Genomic DNA, 15981 nt, shown 5'->3' with positions numbered 1-15981 from the left:
GTTTTCCACGTTCCATGGCAGGTATTCAGTTCCTCATATCACTAGCCATAGAAACGATATTTAATAAGTGTTAGCATGTACTTGAAACATTCCCTTGTTCTGTGAGATTCTAGCTATCAGAGAGTCATATATACATCTACATATATATGACAAAATAACATTTTATACAAGTAAAAACAAAAACTTTGTGCCATTGTTTTGTACCATACATAATTATAAGTAAGCTTACTTTTGTGTTCTATGTGTTAAGAGGATAGTGATTTTTTTTTTATTTTGTCTAGTCAAAATGTTATTTATATTAATTATTAAAAATTAATCTGTCTTTAGTATTTAGATTGCCTGTGGGCCCAGATTCAGAAATTGAAAAAGGATTGCTGGCAGGAACGGCACATCCTAAGACCTTATCTTGCCTTTGATAGCATCCTCTGTGAAGCACTACAGCACAACCTGCCTCCTTTTACACCACCACCTCACACTGAGGATTCAGTGTACCCAATGCCAAGGGTCATCTTCAGAATGTTTGATTATACAGATGATCCTGAGGTATGTGACCAGTTAAAAATCCTAGAAAGGGGGTGTGAAGGGGATGCATTGCATTCTCCTTGTGGTTTAATCCTGTTTTACTTATGCCTGAGATACCTTTCCAGTAATTTTTATCTATTAGAGTTGGTGACAATGCAGGTAAATTTTAATTTCATAAATGATAATCACCTCATTCTATAAGAAATTATATTTAGCATATATAAATAAATTAGAGGGACAGCATAGTGTGCAATTTAAGAGGGTAGTTTGAAGGCCAGATTAGATTGCATTTTAATCCTATTTAATAATATTTAATCCAGATACTATTTTGTAATCTTGGCTGAATTATTTAGTCTCTCTGTGCCTCAATTTCTCTAAAAGAATAGTAAATGTATTTATCTCTTATTGTTGTTTGGATTGAGTTATTAACATGTAAAAAGTTATTAACATGTAAAAAGTGACATGATGACCTCAATAATTGTAGCTATTATTCTTAATAAGGTTTCTTCAAGAAAAATACCTACTTTTAGAGATTGTCCCTATCTATATGTATCTCAGCTTGCCTTAAGTTAATAATTGTGTAATTATTAAAAATAAGTACTGAAAAAATAAGACCCAAAGATTAGTATAAACTGATACATTAGTCATCTTTTTTTGTTGCTGTGACCAGAATACCCAAAAAGAACAACTTGGAGGAGGAAAAGTTTATTTTGGCTCACAGTTCCAGAGGCTTAGTCCATGGTCAGTCAGTTCCATTTCTCTGGGCTCAGGGTGAGACAGAAAATCATGGTGGAAGGGCATGACAGAGGGAAGCTGTTCAGGACATGGTGCAGGGGAAGAGGCCTGCAGGGAAGAAGAACCCTTCAGGACAAGCTCTCAGTGACCCACCTCCTGCAGCCACGGTGAATTTGTTTACAGTTAACTACCTAGTCATTCCATTCAAACTAGGATGGTCTGATGGGGTTACAGCTCTCAAAATCTAATCACTTCATCTCTGAACATACTTGTGTTAGCATAGGAGCTTTAGGGGGACACCTCATATCCAAACCATAACAGCTGACTTCATCATTCTTACCATATTCTTTATTATGAAGTTAAGTTGTTGGCAACCATTATACAATAAGAGTTTGGAAAATGTATAATTTTGATGTTAATATTTGATTTAAAAATGTGTATTTTTAGCTGTGCATTAATTATTTTGTATCTTTGCACTCATGTTGCTATTTTAGAGTCAGGAAGCAAGCACAGTGATTACTGGATTTGTTCTGAAGAGAAACTTGTCTGGCTAAAGTACCATACTTCTTGTTAGTATATCCCTGTAAGCATGAATCAGTTTCTGATCCTCAGCACAGATGACATTTTGGGTAGACAATTTTTTTATTGTGTGGGGCTGTGCTGTGTATTGTAAGATGCTAAGCAGCATCCTTGGTCTTTACCTTCTAGATGCCAGTTGGCAAGTAATTAATCTCGTATACAAAATTATCAACTGCTGTCCGCTTTGCTATATTCTGTACGTAATTAAACACTTTTAGTTATAACTACATTATGGTCTAATTAGGTATACCTAACTGAATGTCCAGTTTAATTTAAGACTGCTAAAGTCTTTGTAATTAGGTATTTATGCACTGGAAACTAGAATGTAGCCACAAAATTTATTTCTCCGGTGGTGGTTATATGTAATTGGTATTGCCTCTGCAAATGTGCTTACCTGTTTTCTTCCAGAAGAGTATAAATATATAAAATACATATTACTCTAAAAAGAAGATTGGATTACTTTTTTGTTGTGGCCTTTAAAAAGTATTTATTAAAAGATTTTAATCATTACAGAGATTAAAGCAGAATCCCAAAATCATCATTAAGAAGTCTATTGTATACTCTTTGAACCTGTTTGCTGTGCATATACTTACCAAAATGTTGAACAATGTCATTTTGGCAGTACTTTTAACCTTGTTGTAAACAATATATTGATATCTTTCAGTGCATATGTCATTTTTATGTCTGTGGTGTTTGAATGAATTTTCTTTTAAGGCTTAAAATATAAATCAGACTTTCCAGGGCTAGTAATATGTAGAAGTTACGTTTTATAAAATAATTGGTATGTAAAATGGACACTGATGGCATCTGATGGTATCAGATGTAGAAAAACACTACAGTTGACACTAATTTCATTGTAGGAATATGAACAAAACAATGAAATTTTCTGAAATACAGAACTTTGACACTTCTGAATTTTTATCCCTACCATACAGCATAGTGCCTGGAATATAGTAAATCCTCAAATATTTATTGAATAAATGAAAGAAATCTGTTTTCTAGGTCTGTATGTGTGTATATTTGGGTTTTTTTGCAGGGTCCTGTTATGCCAGGAAGTCATTCAGTGGAGAGATTTGTTATAGAAGAGAATCTTCACTGTATCATTAAGTCCCACTGGAAGGAAAGGAAGACTTGGTAAAAATTTTCTTTGTGGTATTTTCAGAGGGGGGACAGCAATTTTGATGGTTTAGTAAGAGCAAAATGTATGTTAAGAATATACAACAATCAGTTCGTTTATTCTCCTGATGAATCTTGCTAAAATCAGTCTCCACAAACACTTGATTGACTTTCTCAAGTCTCTTTGCCTTCGAAATAGTACTTTGTTGGGTGCTTTATAATAATGTGCCCATGATGCCAGTTTTTTTTTTTTTTTTTAAGAGAAAGATAGGGAGAATTTTTATAGTATTTATTTTTTAGTTTTTGGTGAATACAACATTTTTATTTTATTTTTATGTGGTGCTGAGGATCAAACCCAGCGCCCTGCGCATGCCAGGCGAGTGCTCTACTGCTTGAGCCACATCCCCAGCCCAATGCCAGTTTTTTAATGTGGATATTTGCCATACAATATGGAGAACTTGAATGGCGAGCTACTTTTGGTTTGGATGTTATGGGAATAAATGAATACTAGAATAGTTTTGCTCTGATTTCTAGCATTTATACACCACACTTTGAAAATTTATTTTTATAAACCAAGACCTTGGAAAGTTCAGGTTTAGATGTTAAAGTGGAAAGAAAAATATTTGGGGAATGAATCAATCTATTAAATTAGTAACCTGTTAAATTAGTAGACCTGAATATGCTTCCTTAGTATTATTACTTAAGATTCCTTTTTCTTATGGTAGACAAAATGACTTATGCCATGATTAAGTAATCAAAATCCAGAACATTTCAGAAAAGATCTCCTTCATATCTAAGCACACTTCTTTGGAAATGGCTTGTTTGATATCTTACCTATCTTTGTTTACTTATTAAGCTTTAATTGTACTTTCTATAGTGCTGCACAACTAGTGAGCTATCCAGGGAAGAACAAGATCCCCTTGAATTACCACATAGTAGAGGTATGCATTCCACATGGCATTTGTTTCTCAATTTTAGTCTTTCTGTTGACTTTAAAGTATAATATACTCTTGGCTTTTTTTTTTTTTTCTTGCTACTTGTCAGGCACTGAAAATTAACAGAGGAGCGAGAAAATTGCTGTCAGTTTTGGTGTTCTATTAGCCAAGTTAGTAAAGAGAAAAGAGGAGGTTGAGACCAGTAGCCAAATGGAATTTTGAGTTGCCTATAAATTATTTATATAGTATGCCTTCATTCATGGATAGTTATCATGGATAATGTAAGTTACCTCTAGCCCTGTCAGTACATTGTCCACTTAATAGATGTAAAGTGGCTTACATACTTTAAAATACTGTATCACTCTAGGCAGATAGCGTATCTTTAACTGTGTTTATCTGGCCTCTTAATCAGGATAAACCTGACTAGTACATTATTTCCTGTAACACAGTTAGGGATGAATCCTTATTCTTTATTCTTAGAAATCAAAAGAAAGTTTGGAATTTGGAGTTATAGAAATGCTTTGGACCCCACATTAATTCAGACAAAAAGATGGTGCTGATAGTCCAAATCCTTGAAGAGACCATGTCCTGATAGTTTCCACTTGACACAAGTCATATTGTTTATCGCACTTCTCCTTTATGTTGAAGTTTTTGTGAAAGAGAGCATAGTGGTGGTGTATTATTTAAGTGTCACATTTTATTCATCTTGTAATTTTGTGCTTTTTAAAAAATAGTATGTCTATTCTATCATAAAACTTGTGAGAGAATATACTTATACTGTGAACTTGACTCCGACTTGTCAGTTTAAATGTAAAATATGTCATTTTTAAATCTGTAGAATGTGTAAAAATTTATCAAAGTAAAGTATTGGCATCAGAGAGATGAGGAGTAAGAGGAAACAATTCTAGGTTGATGGTTCTATAAGGAGGGAGGAAAGCAGAAGTTTCCAAACAAGCATGGCAAGGAATTCTTTCACTGCCAAATACATCTAGCATCTGTTTGAAGTAGCAGTGCAATAACTTGACTATCTTCTCTTTCTGGTCCTCAGAGTGTACTAAGGATTATTGTCACTTACAGAAATAAAACTCAGTATGTACATCCCTGAATCAACTTAGATACTTCCAGTGTTGGAATTATTGCATACTTGTCAGGGAGGAGTATGGATCAAATAAACATTAATCTTATATGCTCTTATTTGATTGAAGAAAAAAATTCATTTTGGTATTTGTTATAAAAAAGTATTTCTTTTTTTCCACATGCGTGCCATGGATTTGAGTTTGAGTTTATTATTACATTAAGGTCTTTCTAATTGTTAAAATGCAACAATAGCAATCGAGTTGAGTTCTGATTCATGATTCTTTTGTAGGTGATCTTTGCGGAACTGTTTCAGCTTCCAGCACCTCCTCACATTGATGTGATGTACACAACACTTCTCATTGAACTGTGCAAACTTCAACCTGGTTCTCTACCCCAAGTTGTATCCTTTGCTCTGTTTTTAAATTTATACTCACTGGACTGGCTTTAAAATATTACTAAATATCTGAGCTAATTTTTCTCAATTTTGTCTTTTTTCCAACTAAGCTTTAGGTTTTAGGAAGGGTGGTTCCAATTTGCCTTGTTTTATAATAGTGGATTCTATCATTTGAATAAGAGAGATGGACTGATACGCACATTGCAATGTTTGTTTACATATAACACCTCCCCCTTGTTATGAAATAGAATATATTGCTGTACCTTAAATGTTCCTTCTGTTCTCCTCCCCAGTAGGGCTCCTTTATTTCCATCCCCACACTGTTCTGACATGATAATCATTCCCTTGCTTTTTAAAATGTAGATTACTACAAATAAGAATGTATACTCTGTAGTTAAGGTTTTTCTATAAGTTAATTAGTATCCATTAATTGTAATATTTAGTTACAATATTGGTATCTTTAAATTTTTAAAAATTTTTGGTCTGCTGTTGCAGAGGAGGTATTACTCTCCCACTGTGACTGTGAATTCGCTCATTTCTCTACTTCTGTAGTTTGCCTTGTCTGTTTTGAGTTAATATTATTAGGTTCGTACAAGTTCAGATTTATATCTTTAGCAAAGTGAACTTTTTGTCACTCTGAAATGTCTGTTTTGTTAAATGTTAATAAAGTTTCACCAGCTTTCTTTTTGTTAAAATAATTTTTTTCTTAGTCTTTTTACTCTTTCTGCATCTTTACATTTTTATGTTTTATACACAGCATATAGCTGGAGTCTTTTTGTCTTTTTACTGGGCTCTGTTTGTCATGCCTCTGTTTGTCATTTCTTTGCTGTCATGTCTTTTGTACTACATAAGGAATTTGGGATTTTATTTCATTTTTTCTCCTCTACTAGTTTACAAGTACATACATTTATGCAGTATTCCTGTATACTTTTTGTCATGCATGCTTACTAGTCTTAATTTCTAACCTTTCTCTCAGATTTTAAAAAGATCAGGAAACACTTTCTTTTTTCTTCTTGATTTACATGCTACTCTTAGAACTTAAAGGAAAAAAAAAATTTCATACAGTAATGTTCATTTAAATGAATATACATATCTGCCACTTTCAGGGATCTTCATTTCTCTTTGTATATCCTAAATTTTTCATCCAACCTTTAGAGAAGTTCACTGCTAGTAGTCTCAACAAATTTTTTTGGTAAAGTTTTTTATTGTTTTCATTTTCTGAAAAATAATTTGGATTTTCAGAGAAAGAGATCTGGGCATTAATGTTCAAAGACACTTGATTTGTAATAGCACAAAACTAGAAATAGTCTAAGCATCCAACAACCCATGAATGGAGAAACAAACTGTTATATCTTTGAAACAGAATACTACTCAGCAGTATAAAGAACAACAGGAATAACAACACAATGCAGACAGCACTTGAATAAATAGAAAAATAATGCCAAGTGAAAGGTATCAAAGAATCTATATACTGTAAATTTACCTAAAATTCTAAAAAATGCAAAATAACAGCAGGCCAGTGGAAGCTTGGGAGAAGGAGAAGAGGAATGGATAATAAAGAAGCAAAATATTCATTATCTTGATTTCATGGACATGTACAGGTCAGATTTATTATGCATCATTGATACTTTATAGCTTTTTAGAAAACAAAAACCAAAAGATCATTTACATGAAAAGATGCTCAAAGTTATGTTTGAGAATTTTCCTTATCTTCAAATTCTCAGCTTGCACAGGCAACTGAAATGTTATACATGCGTTTGGACACAATGAATACTACATGTGTAGACAGGTACAATTGCTTATTTCTGTACAGTTATATAAACGTATATAAGGTGCCCACAAAAAATAGGTGCTCAAATTTTATGTTTCTTACCTAAAGAGAATGAATGTTAGTACTATTAGAAGAAGTGAGATAAAGAACTATTAAAAATTAGTTATAATGGAGTTGAGGCTGTAGCTCAGTGGCAGAGCGCTTGCCTAGCATGTGTGAGGCACTGGGTTCAATCCTTAGCACCACATAAAATAAACAAAGCCATGCTGCCAGTACACAACTACAAAAAAAAAAAAGTTATAAGATTTGCAGAGAAAAGAGTAAATCACAAGAAAAGAGATAGCTGCAGGTGGGGGTGGGGGATAGTTTTCATTAAGCATAAAATCAAGTTGATCTGTTTGAAAGATTCATAAATTTCTGTTCTAAATTGCAATCATTCTTTTTCCCACTCCCATGTAGGTTTATTAATTGGTTTTCTCATCATCTAAGTAACTTTCAGTTCCGTTGGAGCTGGGAAGATTGGTAAGTGTGGTATGTTTTATCTTTTCCTTTATCCAGAAGTCAAAAAAATTTAAAAATGTAATTTAAAGGCAGTCTTTACTGTCTGAAATCTTTTATTTCTTTGATATTAATTTACTATTTATAAGTGGAATAATAAAGAGAAATTATTTTTAATTAGTACGGGTTAGGTATAAGTACAGACCATATGTAAGAACTTAAACTATATTTCTTCATTAGGTCAGATTGTCTTACTCAAGATCTTGAAAGTCCCAAACCTAAGTTTGTAAGAGAAGTTTTGGAAAAATGTATGAGGTAAGTTCTTCATGTTTTCTGTTTATTTAGGTCTCCTAATTTTGCTGAGAAGATATTTTTCTCTTCTTTGCACTTGATGTGTGATGAGTGTCCAGAATGTAATTTGTAAATTCCAAGTATTTGCCCTTAGTCTCTCTTTTTAATTAGGATTTAGGCTTAAAAAAATTAGTCAGCTTTACCATTTGTATCCTATATGAATTAAGCCAGTAAGTTTTACTTTAATGTTCCATAAGATGATATCAAATTCATACAGAAGTTGCTCCCCTGAAATACCAAAAACTCCGTATCCTGTTCATCTAGAGTCCCAAGTTGCTGACATTTTTGGTGTTTGCTCTCATGATCACTCTTTTGCCTCCTCTCTCTATACCTGTTACAAACAAGAACCAATGATGCACCAATATGGAAGATAACAGGAGCCAGCAGGAGGAGGGCCCATCATCTTTCAACACTTCACAACATATTTCCCCTCCTACATAGCCAGCAGACCACCTTTCACATGAAAAGTCAGCTCTGGTACAAACTACCATACAATCCCCAGATAGCATTATAATTTCACCAACAATCCCATCAATTTCTTCCTTTTTCTAGCATAGAAAACGGGGGTAACATTAGTTGTCATTCTCTTTAGAGTCCTTCAGACTTGAACAGTTACTGTTTATCTTCCACGTCTTTGTCAGTGTTAAAGAGTCTCAACCTTGCTTTGACCTTGCTTTCTTGGATCCTTCGGATATTTCCTCCCGAGCTGACTCAGGTCTTACATTGTCGGTCTTACATTGTCGCTTTCAGTCTGTCACCTGAGAAGGCACAGGAATCCAACCAGTGGTGATGTTATCTTGATCAGCTGGTTGTGTCAATGTGCCAGGTTTCTCCTCCTTAAACTCACGATTTTGCCCTTTGTTATTGATTAGCATTAATCACATATTGATTAATATATTTTGGGAAGATATTCAAAATATCTTTTTAGTTGTAGATGGACACAATACCATTTATTTATTTGTTTGTTTGTTTATATATGGTGCTGAAGATTGAACCCAGTGCCTCACACGTTCTTGGCAAGTGCTCTACCACTGAGCTGCAAACCCAGCCCCCTAAGTTATATTCTTGCCTTATTCTTTTTTTTTTTTTTTAAGATTTCTTTAGTTGTAGATGGATGTAATATCTTTGTTTTATTTATTTACTTTTTTTATGTGGTGCTGAGGATCAAACCCAGTGCCTCACACATACGAGGCAAGCGCTCTACCGCTGAACTACAACCCCAGCCCCTCTTATCTTATTCTTCATCAAACCTCCATTCTCCACTAATACTTCCAGCTTTTATCAGCCACCACTACAATGATTGCCAAGTGATGATTCTCTTTGTCTTTTTTTTTTTAACATATATATGTGGGCATTCTATTAGAACTATCCTTTCTGCCCATTTGTCTGGTCCTTTATTTATAATCAGGATTAGTGAATTTCTATTTCATCCAATGTGTTACAAACCATTGACTGTTATTATTTATTTTGATGCCTAAATTGTCCCTGTTTTGCCCATGGGAAGTCTGTGTAAGCCCTTTTATTTATTTAAATCACATCCTCCAACATTCTTTGAGCATTTTCTTATTTTCTAGTATAAGATTTTCTAAGCCCATGCGTTGTTTTCTTGACCTCCCCTGGAATCATCCACTCAGATTGCCCAAGTTTCTAAGAATAGAGTATGGTATTTAGGAACCAAGATCTGGGCCCTTGATATGCCCCTTGATATTGGTGCATCATTGGTTCTACGCCCTCTTGGTGAACACATATACACATATGTACATAGTGTATATCTATAAATATTTTTATATCCACCAGTGTGTATGTTTGTGTATCCATCTCTTCAATGTCAATCTATCATTCCTTCTAGTTTTTCTCTATGGCATGATTTGTAAATACCTTCTCAGGTAAAAAATTTGGCTCCTGTTATCTTCCATATTTATTTATTTGATGCAATATAATCAGACTATTTCCTCCACCCTATTCCACTATCAGCCCACATCTTTGGCCACCAGGCTTGTGGACTCCCAACCACAGTGAATGTTTTGAAGTAGGCTTGAGCATTAGGGTGCTGGCTAAGACAACAGCCCAGAGGACTTCCCCACCCCCACCACCAATTCACTTCTTGGTAGTCAGCTGAGCTCAGGATGTCAGAGATAGTGACTTTCCAGGTAAATTGTGGGTTATCAAAGAATAAAATGATGAAAGACATTTTCTGAGGCTGTTATTTTTATCATAGGTTGTCTTACCATCAGCGTATATTAGATATTGTTCCTCCTACCTTCTCAGCTCTATGTCCGGCAAACCCAACCTGCATTTACAAGTACGGAGATGAAAGTAGCAGTAAGTAATAAAATAAGACAAATATTCCTCTGTCTTTAAAGAGTTTATCAGTGCAACTATAATGTGAAGTCAGTTACTTGATGGTGGAAAATTTGTATTCTTTCCTTGGGGTTTATACTTTCTCTCTTTGAAGGTGGTCCTTCACTAGCCACTATGGTTTATTTGTCCTGCGATCATTTTGAGGATTTTGCTGAGATTTTATCATTGGCTTATAATATTTATACAGTTTATAGTGTTGTATCTTTGACATCATTTTAAATATGGTGTCAAGTATAGCAAGGTAAATTTAGAGTTAGAATGTACTAAACTTAAAAATGTAATTGTTTTGATGATGGAGACTATGTGAATTGATTGTCTCTGATAATAGTTAAAGTGTGGTGTTGGGAACATATGTGCACATGCCATATGCCTCTAGAGGTAAATTCATCAGTATGATTTTCTTACCTTTCATTCACATCATCTCTGAGATTGCACTGTAAGTCAGAAGGGCTATGGTTTTAGGTGCTATTTTGTACTTGGCATACTATGTGTAATAAAGGTAAGGTGTTGTACGTTGGTGACACTAGTGCAGACTTGGGCATAGTATTCTTCAAGTTGCCCTTTTGGGGTTGCACTGAGCACAGACAGCCCCTCCAGGAGCCTTCATTTTGTGTTGCCTGAAGGTTCTTTGTTTCTGTGAACTCTGCTCTTATCTCTAATTCCTTTTTCTTCCTGGAGTATAGCCTAAGCTCTACTCCCATAAGTATTTTGTTTAACCGTTAGCAAGCCAGTTTTGTTTTGCTCTCTGGCTACCTCAAATGCAATCATCTTGGTTCCTCAGCTAGAATGTAAATTCCTTGGTGACGGAAGATTCTGGTTTTATACCATGTGTGTTTTCTTGTTTTGTTTTTCACTTACATTCCTCTCCCACTTTCAAGGAAAAGCTCATACAGGTCATATATGACTGTCCTCCTGTGGCCTGTTGTAATTGACTTTATTCATTCCAAGTGCTTAATGACTCATAATCTATGAGCCAATGTCAGGAGTCCCTTTTTGGTTGCCTCTTATCTCCCATACATAACAAGTTAATTCTCTGTTGCTCTGGTGATCCTTTTATACAAGCACACCTTTTATACAAAAGGATTCAACAGATGTAAACCAATAGTAAACACCTAGGAGTCATATCACAAGAGTGTTTGCCTTATATAGATTCAACCATTTCTCTACTCAACAAAAGAAAGCAGCAAAATACCTTCTTAAGTAGGCAGCCTTTGTTCAAGGTCAAACTTAGTTTCTGCTGTCTTAGAGAAAGTGGGACAAAGGGGATAGTGGCAAAAATGAAAGAGAAGTACTTTAATTCTTGGGTTTTGAGGTTACAAAGGCTTAAGAAAGTTGAGGGTTGTTAAAGATAGTTGTAATCGTATCACTTTTCCACTCACTGTTCATCTTGAGGAAGCTCAGTAGCCCTGACACTCTAGATTCAATTAGCTAAGTATCATTAAGAAAGTACTGAAATGAGAATCTTCTTTCCGGTTGGGTGTTTTTTGTTGTTGTTAGGTTTGGTGTTTTTGTTTTGTTTTGGCTTATTAAAGGAAACCTTCACTTACACAATTTAAATACTGATCTTCATAGAATATGTTATTTTGAAAGGAAAGAGTTTTTTGTTTTTGTTCTTTCTCAGATATTCATTAGAATAGTTTTTTCAATTTTATCTATCTTCCCCTCCATTCTGTCTTTAGATTCTCTTCCTGGACATTCTGTGGCCCTCTGTTTAGCTGTTGCCTTTAAAAGTAAAGCAACCAATGATGAAATCTTCAGCATTTTGAAAGATGTGCCAAATCCTAATCAGGATGATGATGATGGTAAGGGAATTAAATATTTCTTCAGTGGAACTGTGTATATAGTCAAATTAAAATATAAATAACTCTGGCAACAGGAGTTCCTCAATCCCACTGGATGCTCATAAAGCAGTGTATCTATTTGGTCTGTTCAGCCTGTCACTTGTCTTAGAACTCAAGAATTTCTCCCTTATCTAAAAAGAGGCTCTTAAATTCCTGTGAAATCATTTTACATTAAGAATATAAACTGCATTCCACTTACAAAGTAAAATATATTTTGATCAGTCAGTGATGTTTTAAAACATCTCTGCTTTCACCAGAGAGAGATTCCTGAATGAGAAGACTTGTTGTGTTATAAATATAAAGCTGGATGTTTTCTCCAAATTAAGCTATTATAATAGTAATGTTTAACGTTTCCTGTAATAGTAATGTTTAACATACCATGTAATTCCAACCAGAATTGCAGTTTTATGGACATAAGTTTAACTGATTAATAAATGGATAAGAATTTACCATAGCACATATTAAAACATTGTGAAATGTATAGTTATTATAGTAATTAAATCAGTGTGGTACTAGCACCAAAAAAAAAAAAAAAAAAAAGCAAGTGAATAGAATGGATGACAATCTATTGGGACAACTGGATAACCATTGGCTGGGGAATGGATTTAGAAAGCATAAATCAAAATGGCAATATTCATTGTAGGCATTGTCATGTATTTAAGGACATAGGCTTAAGTGTTCACTCATTTTGCTTTTAATTAACATGATCTTTCCATTTTATGGACGAGTATGAATAAGGAAATATCAGTGCTGTTGTTTAAAGAAATGGCTCATATAGAAGTATTAGGGAAACAGTTCCATAAAACTAAGAATTGATTGGTTTTTATTTGGAGTATTTAAAATCAGTGATCATCTTTTGTTAGTAATACTAGATGTTACATGAATTTCTGACTAAGCATTTGAATGTGGCATCTGTTTAGCATTCCAAGTGTAGCAACAAGAAATTGCTGTACCTATTTTTTTATATTACTGTGAAATATTTTTCAGATGAAGGATTTAGTTTTAACCCATTGAAAATAGAGGTCTTTGTACAGACTCTGCTACATTTGGCAGCCAAATCATTCAGCCACTCCTTCAGTGCTCTTGCAAAGTAAGTACTTACTATACCACCAGTGGTATAGTAATTTTTATCTAATTTTTTTTTAATATGAAGATCTTAATACTATTATTTAATTTTGGTTTGTGGTTGCTAAATTCCCTATCCCCGGCTTTCCCAAAGGAAAGCAAGCAGAAATGGGAGCTACCTACATTTTTGAGAGCTGCCCAAAGGTTGGCATATAAAAGCAGATTTTTTTTTCTAATTTTAGAATCCAAGAGGAGGAGAAGCACATAGATATTCCTCTCTTTAAGATTTTGTGGCAGCTCCCTCACAAACTGTGACTTACTGTTCTTACCTTTTTAGCATCCTTAATGGTTAATATTTGGTTATTTTGTACATACATATTTTTTATTCTAAATCTGAAAGGCTTTTAAAAGAAAATGCTCAATGAATAAGTATGTGTGATATTTTTCTCCCATTATCAAAAGGTTTCATGAAGTCTTCAAAACTCTAGCGGAAAGTGATGAAGGGAAGTTACATGTGCTAAGAGTTATGTTTGAGGTCTGGAGGAACCATCCACAGGTAAAAATTATTTAATTAAGCATGTTGAGGTTCTAATTAGGTATAAAGATAAGGCAAGAGTGGTGTTAAAATGTATGAATTTTTTTGATGCTGTGAATGATGTTTAATTCATTCTTAAAATGTAAAAGTGTGAAAATTTGGTTTTGGACTATAATACCTCAACATGTTCTAAAAGTTCAGTAAGAATGCTTATTGCTTGGCAGTGTATTCGTTTGATAAGAGTTAGTTGTCTGTTCTATCCAGTTTCTACAAAGAAGCACATATTTCTCAAGCCTCAATATAATTGTTTTTATATTGTGTATTATAAAAAGGAATTGAACAAATTTTATAAGATAGTTAGGTTTTTCTATGATAAAGTTTTTATTTGGGGGATTCAGTTGAAATTATATGCTTTTTTTTGTACAGGCATTATCATCTAAATTTTTTTTTATTATTATCATTTAGAGTTCTTCTTTCCATTCAATCTTTATTAATATTATAGTATATCTTAGACTACTAGAACCAAGCAGAGGGCAGGATAAATGTTAAGACAAAGTGAACAGATTGCTCATTTCCCTTGCCACTAAAAATGAATTATACAGCCCTGTTTTACTTTTGTAGCAGTAGTATTATTTTGGCTACTATTAGGTGATTTACTCTAGAGATTCTTTTCTCCCTGTAGATGATTGCTGTCCTCGTGGATAAGATGATCCGTACACAGATTGTTGACTGTGCTGCAGTAGCAAATTGGATCTTCTCCTCAGAACTGTCTCGTGACTTTACTAGGTTTGAAGCTCATATATAAGAAACCACATGTATACCAATTCTTAAAGAACACAAACTTTGTGAAATAATTCATAAAAATCCATCATAGCCTTTTAACTTCATTGTATCTCTTATTGCCAGAGGTCACTGATATGAAATATACTGAATCCTTAGGGCTATAAGGTGTGATCAAATGTATGATCAGTCAATTTTGATATTCACAAATGAAGCCAACAGTAAAGCATTCTCAGATTTCCAAACACTCAGAAAACTGACCACCCATGAATGTGTTAACCATTATTCTGAATGATTTACATTTTCAACTCATTTCATGCTCACACACCAAAAAGGAGGTTCCCTATTGTCCACATTTTACAGGATAGGAAAATGTCACAGAGTGCTTCAGTAGCTTGCTCAGAGTCACATAACTAAGTGCAGAGCCCCGATTCAAACCAGGCCTTCTAGAATCAATTCATTGCTCAAGAGCACCATCTTTTCTTCAACACCTAGCTCAAATATTTCTACCTGCAAAGCCTTCACTGACCCCTACCAAAGTCAGAGTGCTCTGCTCTTTTGTCCTATCTGCTAACGTTCTAGACTAACATTTTCTTTATTGGAGTTTTAAGAATAGATTGCTATATTATCTTTCACTTAAACTGTCATCCAAGCCAAAATTTATAGAAGGAAATATTATGCTGTATCCTGAGGTTAGAAGGCCTAGTTCATAGACATAAAAATAAGTGGATATTTTTAAAAAATCAGCCATTTATTTTAAAGCATCTACAAGATGATCCTCATTTTTTATTCTATTTGATGATAAAGATAGCTGACGTAAATTTATCTTATTCTTAAAGCCTAGTAGTTGATAGTCATTATAAACTAATAAGTTTCTGAAATCTCCCTAAGAGAATTAGCTTGAGTGGTTAAAGGTTGTGAAATGAGCCTTAGATTAAGTTCAATGCTTGGTATTGACATTGAGAAAAGACAAAATGTATTTCTCCTCCTAATGTTAGTGGTTTTCATAGTTTGTCACTTCAGTGAATATGTACAGTACATATAAGAGAAGTAAGAAAAATGGCAAGAATGTAGTATTGCCCTCGGGGAGCTTCCTTAAGTCTACTTGAGTTTAACAAATGGAGATGGATGCTTGCTGGAGAAATATGACTAATTGTGCCCAAATGGAGAAATATAGCACCCCTTAAGGATGGAATAGATTATAGAATTCGATTATAGGTTTTATTGTCTGCAAGCATAACCTACCATATAATAACCAAATGGCATATTTCTTTAAGATTGTTTGTTTGGGAAATCTTGCATTCTACAATTCGTAAGATGAACAAACATGTTATGAAGATCCAGAAAGAGCTAGAAGAAGCTAAAGAGAAACTGGCAAGGCAACACAAACGGGTAAGTCTTGTGTCGATTTCAAAATGATT

The 15981-nt window shown here is 34.0% G+C and overlaps 1 protein-coding gene across 3 annotated transcripts in view; it reads left to right on the top strand.

The window, feature by feature from the left end:
* The window catches only part of Ncbp1 (nuclear cap binding protein subunit 1), a 34770-nt gene that overhangs the window by 13621 nt on the left and 5168 nt on the right, over window positions 1-15981 (top strand). For 2 of the 3 annotated variants that reach the window (XM_046457476.2, XM_046457477.2), the window contains 13 exons: window positions 328-543; window positions 2873-2970; window positions 3830-3893; window positions 5254-5364; window positions 7083-7147; window positions 7589-7651; window positions 7868-7942; window positions 10197-10300; window positions 12019-12141; window positions 13168-13270; window positions 13708-13801; window positions 14463-14566; window positions 15838-15952. In XM_046457476.2, the coding sequence (XP_046313432.1) occupies window positions 328-543; window positions 2873-2970; window positions 3830-3893; window positions 5254-5364; window positions 7083-7147; window positions 7589-7651; window positions 7868-7942; window positions 10197-10300; window positions 12019-12141; window positions 13168-13270; window positions 13708-13801; window positions 14463-14566; window positions 15838-15952 (1335 nt within the window). The remainder of the gene's footprint in view (window positions 1-327; window positions 544-2872; window positions 2971-3829; window positions 3894-5253; window positions 5365-7082; window positions 7148-7588; window positions 7652-7867; window positions 7943-10196; window positions 10301-12018; window positions 12142-13167; window positions 13271-13707; window positions 13802-14462; window positions 14567-15837; window positions 15953-15981) is intronic. The other variant, XM_046457478.2, reaches the window with a different exon arrangement.

The sequence above is a fragment of the Marmota monax genome, unplaced genomic scaffold, assembly GCF_021218885.2.
Source record: "Marmota monax isolate L192 unplaced genomic scaffold, Marmota_monax_Labrador192_F-V1.1 WCK01_AAM20220418_F8-fsc00069, whole genome shotgun sequence".
Taxonomy (NCBI): domain Eukaryota; kingdom Metazoa; phylum Chordata; class Mammalia; order Rodentia; family Sciuridae; genus Marmota; species Marmota monax.
Note: the sequence above shows the minus strand (reverse complement) of the source record. Positions and strands in the feature narration are given on the sequence as shown.